Here is a 17,028-nt window from a genome sequence, read left to right on the forward strand (position 1 = left end):
GTGTTTGTGAGAAAGTGGCTCTGTATATACTGTTCCTTAATAGGTACAGGGTGTACAGAGTCCACAGTCCCTAAGGGTTCGACAGAGGCTAAAGTTAGATATAACCTTACTCTTGTGAGAAAGTGGCTCTGTATATACTGTTCCTTAATAGGTACAGGGTGTACAGAGTCCACAGTCCCCCAGGGTTTGACAGAGGTTAAAGTTAGATATAACCTTACTCTCTAATGTGGTAGCTTGGTCGAGCAGTAAGGCAGTATCAGAGGACAGTGTAAAGCATTTGTTGTACACACTCAGTCAGCAAATGGTCTCACACACTCAATAAATGAACTCTAGGAAAATGGTTTATATATAAAAAATATGCTTGTTTTATTTTAGAACCAACACTTGGATTTAAAATATACTTTCTCAGAATGAGATGTTTCATATAAATACTTTTGCGATATGCAATTGACTTTTGTAAACAGTTACAAGTGGTTGCAATAGGCAACTCTATTTTAAACACAACAATACATTGAGCTCAATGATAAATTCAAGTCATTTGCAACAGATTACTTTTTAGATTACTTTTGGAAATCCAGGACTGGATCCTAGATTCAGTCCTGGGTCAGTACTCAGAATCAAGTGATGAAAGTCGACTTAATTACTGTAATGATTTTTAAACAATATTTAACTATTTTAAAAGTTGACAGAAAATATTTTAAAGAAAACAGTCAATGATTCACTATGGAAGAAAATTCAGGTTACAGGTACGGTATGTTCTCGTTACTTTTGTAATCCAGTACTGGGTGCCTAGACTCAGTACTGGGACCTTTATCCAAAACAGGTAAGTAATTACGTTTTCAGTTATTATACGATTTTTGAAGAATATTTAAAGATTGCAGAAATCGACACTTAGAAGAAATTTCACAGAAAAAGAGTCAATGGTTTCCTATGGAAGAAAATTGGGTTAAGGTTAAGTACAGTGGTAAGTATTTTTCAGAGTCAGTGCTGGCACCAAGATCCAGCACTGGGAGCTCACCTAAGAGCAGGTGAGTAATTTCGTTTTTGTTACTCGGCTGATTTTTGGTGAATATGTTAAGATTTGAAAAGTCCACACTTAGAAAAAGCCAGTCAATGTTACCCTATGAGGAAAATAGAGTTGTCGGTTTAAAGGTAAGTACTCGACTGGCAGAGTTGAGGTTCTGGGCATAGACTCAGGGGTCCCCCAGGGTCAGGTAGGTACAGTTGGTGCACCCTCAGCGACTCGAGGGCGGCCGGGTGCCGAGAGAGTTAGGCCCAATGTTATCCTATGAGGGATAGTGGGGGGCCTTGGTTGGTGGCTGCTGACTGGCAAGCCACGCGGCTGTGGGAGCTGGACTCGGGTCACTGACTCGGGGCAAGTGGGGAAGTAGGTAGGTGTAGAGTTTTCACTGCCAGGGCCACTCGGGCGGCTGGGTGCAGAATGCTTTTGAGCCTTCGGGCGCTCAATTGATTTCAATGGGAAATCTCCGGTTTAGAAAAAGGCTGCAAGCTCGGGGACGAGGACTCTTCAGGTGCCACCACCACTTTGAGAGGTAAGTTGGGTAGTTGGAGGTTAGGTAGTTACCCCGGGATTGGGCACAGGGGGCCACAGGGCACCGCGTGCAGGGTGTCGGGGAAATCTTAACCTCTGTTGATCGCGGTAGGGGGGGGGGCACCTTGTTCTGAGGCTGCAGGCTTCTTCAGAAGTGTCGAGGGTGGTCCTTGGGTGCCGGACTCAGGGTCAGTCGCCGTGGGGTCGTCCTCTGGGTCTTTGTTCGCTCCGGCACTGGCCAGGCTTGGCTGGTGCAGAGTGTGCTGGGTTCGCGGTTCCGGGCTGCTGCCAGGGATTAGAGGTAGGTTTTGAGTAGAGCCTCTACTCATGGGAGTCCCAGGGGCTTAGAGCCAAAAGGTAGCAAGGTCCTCCGAGGTTGGTGAGGTTGCTGCCCACGAGATGCCGGGTTGGAGCAGGAGCAGGTTCAAGGGTCGACAGGCCTGTAGGGCTGGGGACAAAGCAGTTGGTGTCTTCCTCTTTTTAGCAGCTGCAGGGCAGGTCTTCTTTCTTTTTGCTCTTCTTTGTAGTTTTGAATCTGGAATCTGGGGAAGGAAGGGTTTGAGGCATGTGGGCTGCTGAATTCATCTGTACATAGATCGCTGCCTAGTGTTGGGTCCGGATGATTGCACATTGTTGTCCTGGAAGAGTCTTCGAAGTATCACGAGATAGGTGGCTCCTCCCCTGGACTACAGTGCGCATGGGCACCCCCACCATCCTCAGATTGTTTTTTTCCGCCATTTGGTTCGGATGTCCTATCTTAGCTCTTAAGAGTATTTAGGCCTACTACTCGTCAGTATTGTTTTTGTTCGGCGCCGAGTATCTTCATCGAAGTTAGCCATTGCCCTTCGACGTCAGCGCCGATCCGGATCGACGATGGAACCAAAGACATCGAATAGCCCCTTCAAGCGTTGCCCTCTTTGCAACGCTAAATATGCTCGCTTCGACGTGCACCCGGTGTGCAACAAGTGCCTCTCTCCAAACCACGACGAAGCCACCTGTATGGCGTGCTCCCGGTTTCGATCGAAGAAAACACTTCGCATTCGTCGAGCAGCTCGGCTCGAGGCGCAGAAAGTAGCGCCAAACCCGGACAACATCTTTGGGACCGAAGATGAGGAGGTCATGGACCTTGAAGATCAAGGAGAGAGATCGGATCCGGCGTCGGAGCGTGAATCAGACTATGATGCCGAGGACGAACATATTCTAGATGAAGAGGAAGATGAAGTCGTCGAACAGGTAGGAGACGACGGAGAGGCCCTTGGGGCCGAGGAGGATAGCTCGGAAGAGGAGCTACGCCCACAGGTCCACTCAGGGCCCAAAGAGACACTCGATAAGGCTCAGGTCGCGGGATCGCCACAAGGCCTTACCCAAGATCATTCCGCTCGTTCTTCAGCCCCGCTTAAAAGCCCGGCGTCGAAGTTTCCTAAAGAGCCGTCGGTATCGAAAGCGCCATCACTCGATCGACGAGAATCGAAACTGAAGGCAACGGCACCGAAAGCGAAACCGAAAGTGAAAGTCTCTCCACGGCAACAAGGCCTCGAAGCAAAAGAAGGCTGTCGACACCGAGAGGAGTTTTACGAACGTCGAGCCGAAGGCGGCACCTACAATCAAGGTCAAGGTTGCCGACCCGAAAATATCGACGCCAAGGAGTGTCAACACACAGATGGAGAGCGGCCCTCGAGAGCCACCCCATTTCAGTCTTCGTGTCCCGAAAACGACATCCGGTACAGGGCCTGAGGCCCCAACCAAAAGGGCGTCGAAGGACCGTGTCCAATCCGCGGCACCGTCTCCATTTGTAAAGCGGAAGGTGTCGGAGTCGTTATTACGCATCCAAACCAAGGCTTCCATGGCTGGCGCAGACACGGCCCTGCAGCCCAAAGCGGTCAGTGCGGTTCACATCGCGTCGACGCACATCAAGTTTGGACTCCCACCAGCGGTGCGACCAAAAATGTTCGACGCCAAGAAGGGTCTCGAGCCCCAAGAACCTATCGACCCGAAGAAAAATGTCGAGGCATCGACAGGAATTCCAACAGAAAAGAGAGCGGTTGCAATACCTCGCGCCGATGAAGATCCCAGGCAATTTATCGACACCAATACTGGTAGACTTTCCATATACAAACGGAAAATAGTGACGGAGACACCAATGGAGCCCTACAGAATTCCATTGAAGAGAAAAAGACCCACATCACCAGTTCTAGTGGAACAACTTCAATATTGTGCCACAGACCCTCAGTCATTCTCACCCACACACTCTAATGTGGATGCTGGGGATATTGATGATATAGAGGGCACTTATCCTATGGACACTGACCCTGAAGACCAGAACCAGCCTTGGGTGGACAATACTGATGCAGGGGACCCACATACTGCTCCAGACACACAACCATATGTGGTGAAAACGTCTCCTACAGAGGATACGGCTGCTTTCAATGCCTTAATTGAAAGAGCCGCCAACAATCATGACGTACAGCTCCACACTGATCCTATTGAGGACGACTTTCTAATGGATACCTTCTCTACCTCAGAAAGATCTGTTAAGACTCTGCCCATGCTGAAGGGGGTCCTCAAACAGGCTACTGACATTTTTAAGGAGACCACAAGGGCGAGAGTCCTTAACCCTAGGTTTGAAAAAAAAATATAGGCCAGCTTCTGTGGACCCTGCCTACATAAGAGGACAGTTGCCTTTAGACTCATTGGTGGTTTCCAATGCTCGGAAGAGAGCCAACTCACAGACAACGGGTGCTGCTCCTCCCCCAGACAGTCTAAGGTCTTGCAAACATCAGGAAAGAGGGTTGCTGCACAGGCAGCTAACATCTGGAGAATTGCCAACACTCAGGCGCTTTCTGGCCAGATATGACAGGGCACATTATGATACCCTAGAGACACTGCTCCAGCACCTCCCAGATCAGTTTAGAGAAGGAGCAGAATCCCTAATTACAGAAGGGAAGCTTATCGGCAACGCTTCCATTAAGTGCGCTCTTGACGCAGCTGACACTGCAGCTAGGGCCATTAACACCAGCGTCATGTTAAGACGGCATGCTTGGTTAAGAATCTCTGGATTTAAACCAGAAATACAAACTACTATACTTAATCAACCTGTCAACCCTAACTCCCTCTTTGGCCCAGAGGTTGACACCACCCTAGAAAAACTCAAAAAGGATACAGAGACTGCAAAGTCTATGGGGGCTCTGCAATCACAGCAGTTTCGGAGTGGGTCCTTTCGTCGCTCCAGCAACAGAGGGCCATCAAAAAGCCAAAACTCCCAGCAGTCGCAGTACACTAAAGGAGGTACACAGACCACCTATAATAAAAAAAAAAAATAGAGGTGGATACCGTGGAAACAACGTCAAGGGCAGAGGCCGTGGAAACAGCTCCAGATCCTCCGCCACCAACAAACAGTGACGCCTTGTCACTGCCCCCCGACCACGTAACACCTGTCGGGGAGGGGGGGGGGGGGGGGGGGGGAAGACTCCAACAGTTCCTGCCAGTCTGGGAATCCATTACTACAGACAGGTGGGTGAGAGATATTATCCAGTACGGTTATTGTCTAGAGTTCACGTCCACTCCACCCAACATACCACCAAGACACCATCATATGTCCGCAGAGCACTTGCACTTATTCCAACAAGAAGTTCAGTATGCTCCAAAAAGGAGCCATAGAACTCGTGCCTGCAAAGGAACGAGGATCAGGGGTGTACTCACTGTATTTTCTGATCCCCAAAAAGGATGGATCTCTCAGACCCATACTAGATCTAAGACCTCTAAACCGTTACATTCTCTCAGAGCATTTTCACATGCTCTCTCTGCAACAAGTACTACCGTTGCTCAGTCAGGGAGACTTTCTCGCAACATTAGACCTCAAGGATGCGTATTTCCATATACCCATACACCCCTCACACAGAAAGTATCTCCGGTTCGCTGTTCTCAATCAGCATTACCAGTTCAAAGTCCTCCCTTTCGGGGTAACTACGGCACCCAGAGTTTTCACCAAGTGCCTGGCTACAGTGGCGGCACACTTAAAGAGACAGCACATACATGTCTATCCTTATCTGGACGACTGGCTTATCCAGGGAAAGTCGGCCCAGCACTGTGCCAGCCACATGTCCCACACCATCCACCTTCTTCACAGCCTGGGCTTCTCACTGAATTATCCAAAGTCCCACCTTCAACCCAACCACGTACAGCAGTACCTAGGCGCAACCATAGACACTCTGGCAGCCACGGCACAACCAAATTCAGTCAGGATCAACAGCATTCAGTTGCTCATAAAGAAGTTCAGACCTCAACACTCACTCCTAGCAAGAGTGTTTATGCAGTTGATAGGCATGATGGCCTCCTGCATCTTCATAGTCCCGCACGCAAGATTACATATGCGCCGGCTTCAGGAGTGCTTGGCATGTCAGTGGAATCAGGCCCACGGACAATTAAAAGACCTAGTGTTGGTGAGCGGTCGGGCATACAACTCTCTGCATTGGTGGAATCCACAAAACCTTTGCAAGGGCCGACCGTTCCAGGAGCCTGTTCCACAAATCATACTGACGGCGGACGCGTATCTCCAGGGATGAGGAGCTCATGTACTCAATCACACAGTGCAGGGACTATGGACGACACAGCAAAGGAAGATGCACATCAACATTCTGGAACTGATGGCAATCTTCCTAGCCATGAAAGCATTCAAACTGCACCTGTGCAACAAAGTCGTGTTGATCCGAATGGACAACATGACTGCCATGTATCACATACAGAAGCAGGGAGGAACACACTCGCCACAGTTGTCTCATCTGGCTCAGAGCATGTGGAAGTGGGCCATTCAGAGGAACATCTTCCTCATGGCGGAACACCTCCCAGGCAAAGACAACCAGATGGCAGACCTGCTCAGCAGACACAGCCACCAGATGCACGAGTGGGAGTTACACCCATCAGTACTCCAACCGTACTTCCAGCAGTGGGGTCATCCAGAGATGGACCTATTCGCCACAAGGCAAAACGCAAAATGCCAAAACTTTGCCGCCAGGTTCCCACATCCACAGTCGCAGGGCAATGCAATATAGATGAACTGGCCCGGCAGATTTGCGTACGCTTTTCCCCCAGCGCCGTTAATACCGCTGGTGGCACGCAAACTCAAGCAACACTTGATGACGCTCATCCTCGTTGCTCCAACGTGGGCACGTCAGCCATGGTACACCACGTTTCTGGAACTCTCCGTGGTACCGCATCAAAGGCTACGGCTCACACCCACACTTTTAACGCAGAGCCATGGCGAGATTCAGCACCCAGATCCGCAACAGCTGAACCTGGCGATCTGGCTCCTGAGATCTTAGAATTTGGCTACCTAAACTTGCCTCCAGAATGTATGAATATCATCAAGGAGGCACGGAGACCCACTACCAGAGCCTGCTACGCGGCTAAGTGGAAAAGATTTGTCATTTATTGTAAAAATGACATCAATCCGCTGGATGCATCAACGCAAAACATTATCTGTTATCTATTACATTTATACCGATGCAATCTAGCATACAATTCCATCCGTATACATTTAACCACCCTAGCAGCTTACCTTCATAACAGGCAGCACCTCTCACTGTTCAAAGTGCCTGCCATCAAAGCTTTCTTGGAGGGACTCAGACGTGTGATTCCCCCACGACACCCTCCTTCACCAGTCTGGAACCTAAATGTGGTCCTCACCAGACTGATGGGACCACCTTTTGAACCTCTACACTCCTGTGAGATTCAATTTCTGACATGGAAAGTAGCTTTCCTAGTTGCCATTACTTCCCTAAGACGAGTTAGTGAACTTCAGGCACTAACCATTCAAGAGCCATTTATACAAGTTCATGCAAACAGGGTAGTACTACGCACCAACCCTACTTTCATGCCCAAGGTAATCTCGCAGTTCCATATGAACCAATCCATAGAACTGCCTGTGTTTTATCCTAATCCTGAGAATGTAGCGGAGAGAATGCTCCACACACTTGATATCAGAAGAGCTCTCCTATACTATATTGACAGAACACAGACTTTCAGGAAAACACAACAACTGTTTGTTGCCTTTTATCCACAGCACAAAGGCAACCCCATTTCCAAAGCAGGAATAGCTAGGTGGATCGTTAAGTGTATACAGATTTGCTATGAAAAAGCTAAGCGCACACTAACAATTCCTCCAAGGGCCCACTCTACACGAAAGTTAGGGGCCTCCATGGCTTTCCTGGGAAATATTCCTTTAGAGGAGATATGTAGAGCAGCCACATGGTCCACTATACATACATTTACCAAGCACTACTGTGTAGATGTACAATCAAGACAGCAGGCAGCTGTAGGACAGGCTGTTCTCAAAACTCTTTTTCAGACTGCTGCAGCTGGCACGGGCAGCTGCCGCTAAATGGAGGGACTGCTATATAATCTATGCACAGATATGAATTCAGCAGCCCATATGCCTCGAACCGAATATGCTACTTACCAGTATGCATCTGTTCTTGGCATGTAGGGCTGCTGACATTCATATCGCCCACCCTCCTCCCCGGCGCCTGTAGCAGCTGTAGCATTCAGTAATTACTAGTTAGCATGGTCATCATTCACTGTATTACACTCCATCTATGCCACAATGGCGAAAAACAATCTAAGGATGGAGGGTATGCCCATGCGCACTGTAGTCCAGGGGAGGAGCCACCTATCTCTTGATACTTCGAAGACTTTTCCAGGGCAACAATGTGCAATCATCCGGACCCAACACTAGGCGGCGATCTATGCACAGATATGAATGTCAGCAGCCCTACATGCCAAGAACAGATGCATACTGGTAAGTAGCATATTCGTTCAGGGTGCCCCTAAATACTAGATTTAGGGGCGTTACAGGTAGGTGACGGGCAGGGACCAATGGGTCCCTGTCCTGGGGTGGGTACACCCCCTATCCTGCCTCTCTGCTGTGGGAGGGGGCAGTAGCCTAGTCCTGATAGGGTAGGGCTCCCCATCTTCAAGATGGCGAGAGCCCGGAGATGTGCTTCACCTCGCCTCCCCCACCTGAGGGGTGGGGTTGGCAGGCTGGCACATCCCCTGTCCTTATTTGGGGTTTCCGGCCAAAGCTTCCCGCCAGAGTGGGGGGGTTGCAGAGGCCTGGGGAAGCTCACAGAGGCGGCATGCCTTTGAAGATTCCCCCTGCCCATCCTGGGGGAGGAGATTTAGCACCTCGCCCAGGATGTGCATTGTTGCAGGCCCAGGAGAGCAGGGGCTCTCCTACCCAGGGGTCCAGCAACATGTCTGCTGTGTGGCAGCCTAGGCAGCCTCAGAGCAGACGTGGATTGTAGGCTAGGTTTAAGGGGGCAGCTCTAAGATGCCCTCTGGGGTGCTGGGTACATTAAATCCCGCACTGGCATCAGTGTGGGTTTAATGTGCTGAGAAGTTTGATACCAAACTTCCCAGTCTTTAGTGTTGCCATTATGGTGCTGTGGAGCTCGTGTTTGACGAGCTCTCAGCACCATGTACTCTTAAATGGCAGCACTGCACTTAGTGCTCAGGAATGGACCTGGGCACTGTAGGGGCACAGGACTCCTGCTCTTGTGCCCACACCATTGGCATAAGGCAGCCAGCTAGAGGGGTGGCTGATGTATGCCATGGCAGTGTAGGTGGTGGGCATGGCACACAGGGATGTGTCATGTTGACTTTTTTTTTGTTTTGCACCCAAACACTCAGCCTGCAAAGGCAGTGTGTGTGTGTAAGGGTACAGGGCCTCGAAGGGTGGCACAAGGAGTGCTGCAGCCCTTAGAGGCCTTTCCTGGTCACAAGGCCCTGGGTACCTAGGGTACCATTTACCAGGGACGACATGTGGCCAGGGTTTGCCAATTTGGGTTTGGTTTGTTTTAGGGAAGGAACATAGGCCCTGGGCACCTGATTGGCAGGAGTCCAGGGCACACTCAGTCAAAGTACATTCAGCAATTCAGCAAAAAGTGGGGGCATACAATGCAAGAAAGATGGCATGATTCCTGTAGCCCTACAGTGCCTTAGTCTATTCTTGGGCATTGTAAGAACAGTACAGCCATAAAGAGTATATTGTCTGGGAGTTTGTCATTATGAACTCCACAGCTCCATAATGGCTTCACTGGAAACTGGGAAGTTTGATATCAGACTTCTCTGCACATTAAACCCACACTGATGCCAGTCGGAGATTTAATGAAAAATGAACTCAGAGGGCATCTTAGAGATGCCCCTTGAAAAACGACTTGACTAGTGTCTTGGCTGACTGGCTGCTTGCCAGCTGCCACCCTCAGACATGTTTCTGGACCCTTGGGTTGAGAGCCTCCCGCACTCTGGGTCCTGGAAAAAAGCACTTCCTGGGCCGCCTCTATCCCCCCGCCCCCCCAGGATGGGCAGGGTCCACGAGAGGGAAGCTTCAAAGTCTTGCTGCCTTTGAGTTGCCCCAGCCATTTTCTGCTCCCAGCAACTGGCCCCCCACTTTGGGTGGGAGAATCAGCGGGAAAACCAAGATAAGATGAGGTGTGCCCACCTTTGCCAACCCTACCCCTCAGGTGGAGTAGGCGAGGTGAAGCACAACTCCGTCCCTGCCATCTTGAAGATTGGGGGGGGGGGGGGGGGGGAAGAGACCCAGCCAACAAGAGGGAGGCTCATGCCCACATCCCACTGGAGGGTGGCATAATGGGTGGTGTACCCACCCCAAGGAAGGGACCTTTTTACCTACCTGAAACACCCCTTAATATAGATTTCAGGGGAAACCCTGAACCTTGCCTCCTCAGACCAAAAGAAGGACCGAAGAGCTGAGCTGAAGGAAGAATAGGACACCAACTGACTTGGCTCCCAGCCCTAACAGCTTGTCTCGATCCTGCTCCAGTGAAATCCTGGTGTGTTCTACAGCCCCCCAGAACCCAGAGGACCGGTCTTCCCCAACCAGACTTTGTCCCCCCGGAGTACCGGCTTCGCTCACCAACAGACTCTGGCTCCAGCCAAATCCGCGAGTCTGCACCAGACGCCCACGGCCTGAGTTTGAGTGGCCCAACACCACAAGGAGGTCTCTCCGGCGATCCTGACCTGATATATGGTGATCCCTAATCTGCCTCCAGATTACACCTGCAGCCCCTTTGGAGGATCCCCCTTACCGCGACCGGAGCTGGTAAGAATTTGACCCCAAAAGACACCCCTGCACCGGACTCCCCACGGCCTTGGGTGGCCCAACCAACAGTGTCTCGGCATCCCAACTTACCTCTCCAACCAGTGGTCGCCTCCAGAAGATCTTCGTGCCAGAGCCTGCAGCGTTTGTTTGAACCACAGGGCACCGGACGCCAAAACAGCACCCTGCACCCGGCCGCCCTACTGCCACCGTGGGTGTACCTTGGGGGCTTACTTGAACCCCTTTTCCCCAGAGCTTAAGACCAGGAGCTTTGCACCCTTAACCTTGTGGCCTGCCCGTGAGCAGCCTCCAACCGATGGCCCCCTTTCCTACACTTGTCACACACTCCAGAAGAAACTCTGGACCAAATTATAACAAGCATTTGCAATGCAATAGGTCTCGCATTCACGCGAGTTAAAGCTATTGGCATTAGGTCTTGCATTTACGCGAGTTAAAGCTATTGGCATTAGGTCTCGCATTTACGCGAGTTAAAGCTATTGGCATTGTAAGTGTCCATGCCTTTTATTTATGTTTTAAAAACGAAAACAAAAATAAAAGGCATTATTTGCAATGTCAATAGCTTAAACTCGCGTAAATGCGAGACCTATTGCAAATGCTTGTTAGATTAGTGAGTAGAAATGCACCCTTTCAGCCCGCGCAGCAAATCAATTAAACAAGTGCGGCCGCTAAAGTGAAAGCTCCGCTCCATACATTAATTATATTAATGAAAACAAATTTTGTAATAAATTGTGTGTCTTTTCAGATAATCATAGCGGTATGAGCAATGTTTGAATCACAAGGCACAGTTGCGACATATAGCGCTTCACAATATACAGGAGTTGTACACGTATTGTCTATCCAGTAGTCAGGGATTTTGGTTTTGTTGTGTTTTACTTTTCCCCTGCTTCTGCCTGCGTATTTTGGCTCCAAGGGGCCCTCTTCTTTTTTGTAAACCCTCAATACCAGACAGCAGCCTGAACAGAATGTAATACACCAATAAGTCTGGAAACTTTCGGCAATTGTGGTTCCGAAAAAAAAAAAAAGACATGCAATATAACAACTGGTAAGAAAACAAGAGCGACACACCCATCTCATGCAGTCTGCTCTTTCTGGAATACCAGGTTCCAAAGAATCACTTGCAGTATTCCCACTGCCTGACCTGGATGACACTGACCTAGTCGGCGAACTTTCAGTATCATTATCTTTAGAATGCTAAATGTGTGAGACTTCGCCGGTTTAGGAAGCCAGGCCTCCCTACCCACTGCAGCATGTCTCCTAGTGCCCCTACTACTACCTAGTAACCTCCACCTGACTAGAAGCTGAAAAGTGGCACCACGGCACATGTGATACTACTTACATGTCCTTCCATTTTGGACAACAGAGTACTTCGCAACGTGGTATTCCTCAAACCACACTTTCAATATTAAAGGCAAAACTACAAGTCCCATAAATCAACATGTTATAGTCCAAACAGGCAGGAGTGGTTGAATTACTGCATCAACCATGGCATGCTGTTGCAACCACTTGGTTCATTGGCAGGTTCATTCACTCAACTACACTAGTAACCCAGGCTCATACTGCTGTATCCTCTTAAGGTTAGGCTAAGACCGCAGCAATCCTCGTTCTGCATCCCATGCTGAAGAGCCACCATCTCCTTCTCCCTCCCGTGTTTCACACGCACCAGCAAGCACCTCTCCTGTCATTGACCTCTCCTTCCACAGTGGGTGACCCCCATCCCCGGGCCTCAACTGGACTGAGAGGGGTTCGGACCCAGCACAGGCTGGCGGAGGAGGCCTCTCTGCGGGGCTTGGTGGGCCAGAAGAGCGCGGAGCCTCTGATGAAAGCGGTGGCCGGTGGCACGCGGAGGGCGCACTCTCTACGGACACCGCACCAGAGTGCACGCGACGCCATGACTGCTCCCACAGTGCACGGCACCGGAAGAGCAAATCAAGGAGGGTAGACTGGCAGCGGAAGCAATAGAGGGGAGGCGTATACAAACAAGAGAGAGCGTCTACCAGACTACAGAAAGGTAAAATAGAGAGACGCCTTAATGGCTAGAACGTCTCCAGCAGAACTGTGCGGGTGGGTGGGATAGAGTGACTCCGGTGTCACCCACATGCCACAGCTGTAGTCCCGCACCACGACTGCTTATAGTTAGTGTGTAGCTCTGCAAAGACATGAACCTGATCGTTTAAAGTTTGGCAACTTCTTAAAGTAAAAACATTTCCGAAATTATCAGCAACAATTCTTCTTGTAAAGGACCGTAACTGTATTATTTCCGCAAAAATACAAAAAGCGCCAAATTTTCGAAAACTGTCAAAAAATTACCGAATACTAGTTAATTAGAATTGGAACCAAACTGAAATCTGCGTATACATTACACAAAATATTACTGAGAATGCTGACTTTCTGCACTTTTAAATCGATAAGCTGCCAGAAGATGTTACTAAATCGCCATAAAAACACGACTTCGTGCACGTTGTATTTACTCTGGCACGTGTACACCAAATCTTCTTGGTTGAAAGTTACATTGCTGTACTGGAAAGCTTTCAAAAAGAAATTTCAGTGCTCTTTTGTTAACAAAGCTGGGTTGGGGAGCTGCAGAATACTTTCCAACCTAATCCTACTGGTTTCGGCGGCAGGGTGCTGCTTTTCTGGGTTCCGTAACATCTGCTGATTTGTATTTTAGACCCTAAAGCTTTTCACAAAGCTGTGGTAGGCCTCCGTAATTCGAGTCTTTCTGCAGTTAAACCTAAATAAATAAACAGATGGCTTGGATAGCCAGGGGTTAAATGAGGTAATCCCAGAAAGGCTTCTGAAGCCTCATTCAAAGAAAGTCCAAGCAGACAAGAAAAGCCAAGCCTTGTCGACTCCGCCGTGAGCAAAAGAGATGCCGTGCACGTGCACATCTCCTGTCCGGGCAGCCACAGCAAACAGGAGGCAGGAATGGAACAAACATGCCTCCCTGCCAATCAAAGGCGAGCATTTCTGATGCGCGCCAATGACAAGCATGGGTGGAGCTTCCACCCCACTTCCAAAGCAAAACCAACGACAATAGTCTCGCAAGCGTGCAGCGCATGCGCTGCGTCGCTAGGCGAGACCTAAAAATAACCTTTATTTTTATAAATATATTTTAACACCAAGAACTTCGTAATTGAGTAAATACTTTTTGAGATCAGTCTTTACAGTTAAGTAAAAATGTCACAAAGATGCAGTTTTACTCAGAAATGCTTTCCTATTGAGATTAACTTATACTGTATGAAGGTACTTGCACTCTTTTTCTGGGGTCTCCTTCAGGACTTAAGGTGCAAGGGGGCCAAGGTTGCAAGATCAATCAGTTACCTGCCCTGGAGTGTCTGGGTGCAGAGGTGCTGAATATGCTGGTAGCCTTGTGCACTACACTGTAGGTAAAGAAGGGGAGTACTTGGGGACAATTCTGAGCACTCCGGGGGCTCAATTTGTGAGGTTCTCGGAGCAAAGGGGAGAAGTTGGTTTTCATGGACCCAGGCCGAGAAGCTTGGGTGCAGAGGATTTTAGTGGGCTGTTCCCGTGTCGTAGGCACTCTAGATTCTCGATCAGACCTGCAGAAGGGGACAAAACAAAACAGCTGGGCCACTCTCAGTGCTGGCCTCTGCTTTGCTGATGTCGCTCATCGTCTGGTAGGTCTTGGCTGCATTGAAGTCCAGATTGGAATGCAAACAGCGTTTGGTTGCTGCTAGGGGTTGAGTGCCCCGGGTGCAGTGCAGTTCCTTGCGTCTTCATACTTTGTAAGGAAATGGATATGACCTCCTGGAGCAAGGTGACAGCCTCCTGGTCGACTGCTGCCTCGGTGGACCCGGTGGTCAGCAGAACGGTTATCTGGATGTTGCTGTCGGTGCCTGCAGGTTGCAGGGAAGTGGCTCCTTCACTTCAAGGGAGATGCTGACGGCTTGGCTGAGTGCTGGAGGCCCTCCAAGGCTTTTGGGGGATGCACAGCTGCAGGGCGAGTTGTTTTGCCACGATGGTCGTGACATGAGCTGCTAAAATGTAACCTGAATTTACAGTTCCCCAGACAACAAAGAACTGGTCTGCCACTTGCTCTAGTGGGAAGCAGTGATTGCATTGATGATCAGTATACCATCCTACTGTACTTCAATAGAACTCATGATTACTTTCCTTTTAACCAACTTTGTGACTCATGGGGGTTGCTTACAAAGTATCCTTGAAAGCCATCATACCATGGGTGGTTATCGCTTTTCCCAGTATCGCTACTCCTTGCAACAATAGTCTCCCCATAGGTATGGTGACTTTGTAGTATATTACGAACATGCACACTTCATATATCTGTATTGTGGCAAGTGAAAAATGCGAGGATCTTCGTGATTCTTGGATTGATGCACTCTTCATCTAAAGAAGTCCAAAGGAATGCATTTGCTTAATGTAATGGACGTCCTGACACTTTTTTTAAAATTATCGTCCTTCTATTTCCACTCTTTCTGATGTGGAATTTACTTAAAAGTGCGAGAGACAGAGAAGGAGGGGGCTGGCATAGAAGTGGGATAAAGTTCTCTTTATTGAGATTGTTGTTCCTATATCCAGACACTTCATATTTTCAGCATTCTCTTAACATACTTTATATCTGGAGGACTTGTTAAGAGTTGTCATCGGTGCAAGAGAAGGCGGGGGTGCACCAGTGCTTGTATTAGATGGTGCAAACATTGTGAAGCACTTTTAAAGTTTTTACATTTCTTTGCGGACTGTAGGCTACCCAGAGTCCTGGAGTAGCACTAGATATTTTACCCATCTTGGATCTGTTATCTTAATGTTTGGGTTGATTTATGAGCATTAATGATTTCGTTTTAAGAATGTGGCTAATTTTAATTAATGTTGAATTCTCTTTAATTTTAGCAATTGCTATCAAAATGTCCTTGGAAAGAATTCAAGTCTGATTCTGGGAAGTCCTACTATTACAACTCTCAGACAAAAGAATCCCGTTGGGCAAAACCAAAGGAACTTGAAGACCTGGAAGGTAAATATTTATTAGAAAGATAGAAGTTAAAAGAATTTCACACTATTATTTATGCACTTCTACAGGAATCGTTTATCATTCACTAACCTGTCTCACACTTATACCGTTGTAATGGAACTTCAACTCTCTGATAATTTTAGCGGATTAATACACACTGGCTCATTTAAATGTTTCATGAGAGGAGTTTTTCACAGGGAAAAGGAGGAAAGACTATCATTAGTCCAGGTAAGAAACCGAATGTTCAGAGAAATAACATTTTAGGGTGTTGCTTCTCCATGCATGTTATGCTTTTTGCCTATTTATGCCATGTTGCAAAGACACCATCATGGGTGGTCATTGCAGTCTTTTTTTAGGTCTCACCTAGCGTTGCTGCGCACAAACGCAGCTCGCTCGGCGAAATTTAACGTTTTTGAGGACTTTCAGTAAAGGGCTTTAAGCCCTGCCCCTCTTTTCCATTGGCTGGCGTCACCGTTGATGCTAAACCGTGGTCAGTCATTGGAAAAGAGCTTTCCATGTTGCCTCCCTTTTGGCTTTTTCAGACGGCCACCTTGGACGGGCTTGCCTGCTTTCCGTGGGTCGCAAAAGGTTTCTTATCTTTACGGGTCCATGTCTTTCAAACACATGGCCCCATAAAGTCAAGCTCCGGCGCGATCCTCTTTTGCTTTCGGAGTGCTTGTTTTCTGCGTTTCCGGGAATTGTGGCTGGGGTTTCGTCAGGAAGCTCGTGCGAGTGGTAGTGGGTGACGCTTTTGCAGGGTTTGGAGATGTTTCTCAGTCGCGCAGAGGATTTGTTGCATTAATAATCGCGCAGACTGGCGAGTCAGCAAGTTATGATTTTTTTTATCTGCGGCAATGGTGCCTCTTAAACGCTATGCGCAGTACACACATCTATAAAGCATGACACAACACTGATATGGCATTTTGTGGAGACGGCAATTGTGGTGCAAATTGGCGTGGTGTGCTCTCATCCTCAACTCAAGTACCAATCTTGTTCTAGTATTTCTATTCCCTGAAATAGATTGAGACACTGGCAGGGAGGCCTTGATTGTTAGTTTACGCCGACAGGCGCATACCAGCACTGTTTGGTGCAAATCGGAACCAGGTGGGGGGGAAATGGGCACACAGAAAGAAGCTGGCCATTGTTGCAGATTTTACCCAGTTTTGGTGTTTTTTAAATTTTTTATTTACTTTGTGCAGAGACTGATAATTTAAATGTCATCCGCATATTAGTGAGGTATGAAAGTTTGTCATTGTTATGTCTGGCTGACTCTCCCGTAACTTAAATTCTCTGTTCACAGAAGGTGCCTACTTTTTGCCTCACATATATTACTTGTTGCTGACTGTCCTTGGATGTTGA

The 17,028-nt window shown here is 48.5% G+C and overlaps 1 protein-coding gene across 4 annotated transcripts in view; it reads left to right on the top strand.

Moving 5' to 3' along the window:
* Window positions 1–17,028, top strand: part of PRPF40A (pre-mRNA processing factor 40A) — an 827,412-nt gene that overhangs the window by 112,977 nt on the left and 697,407 nt on the right. For all 4 annotated transcript variants that reach the window (XM_085645530.1, XM_085645532.1, XM_085645531.1 and 1 more), the window contains exon 9: window positions 15,552–15,672. In XM_085645530.1, coding sequence (XP_085501656.1) covers window positions 15,552–15,672 — 121 coding nt within the window. The remainder of the gene's footprint in view (window positions 1–15,551; window positions 15,673–17,028) is intronic.

Source organism: Triturus cristatus, chromosome 3_1 (genome assembly GCF_964204655.1).
Source record: "Triturus cristatus chromosome 3_1, aTriCri1.1, whole genome shotgun sequence".
NCBI lineage: Eukaryota > Metazoa > Chordata > Amphibia > Caudata > Salamandridae > Triturus > Triturus cristatus.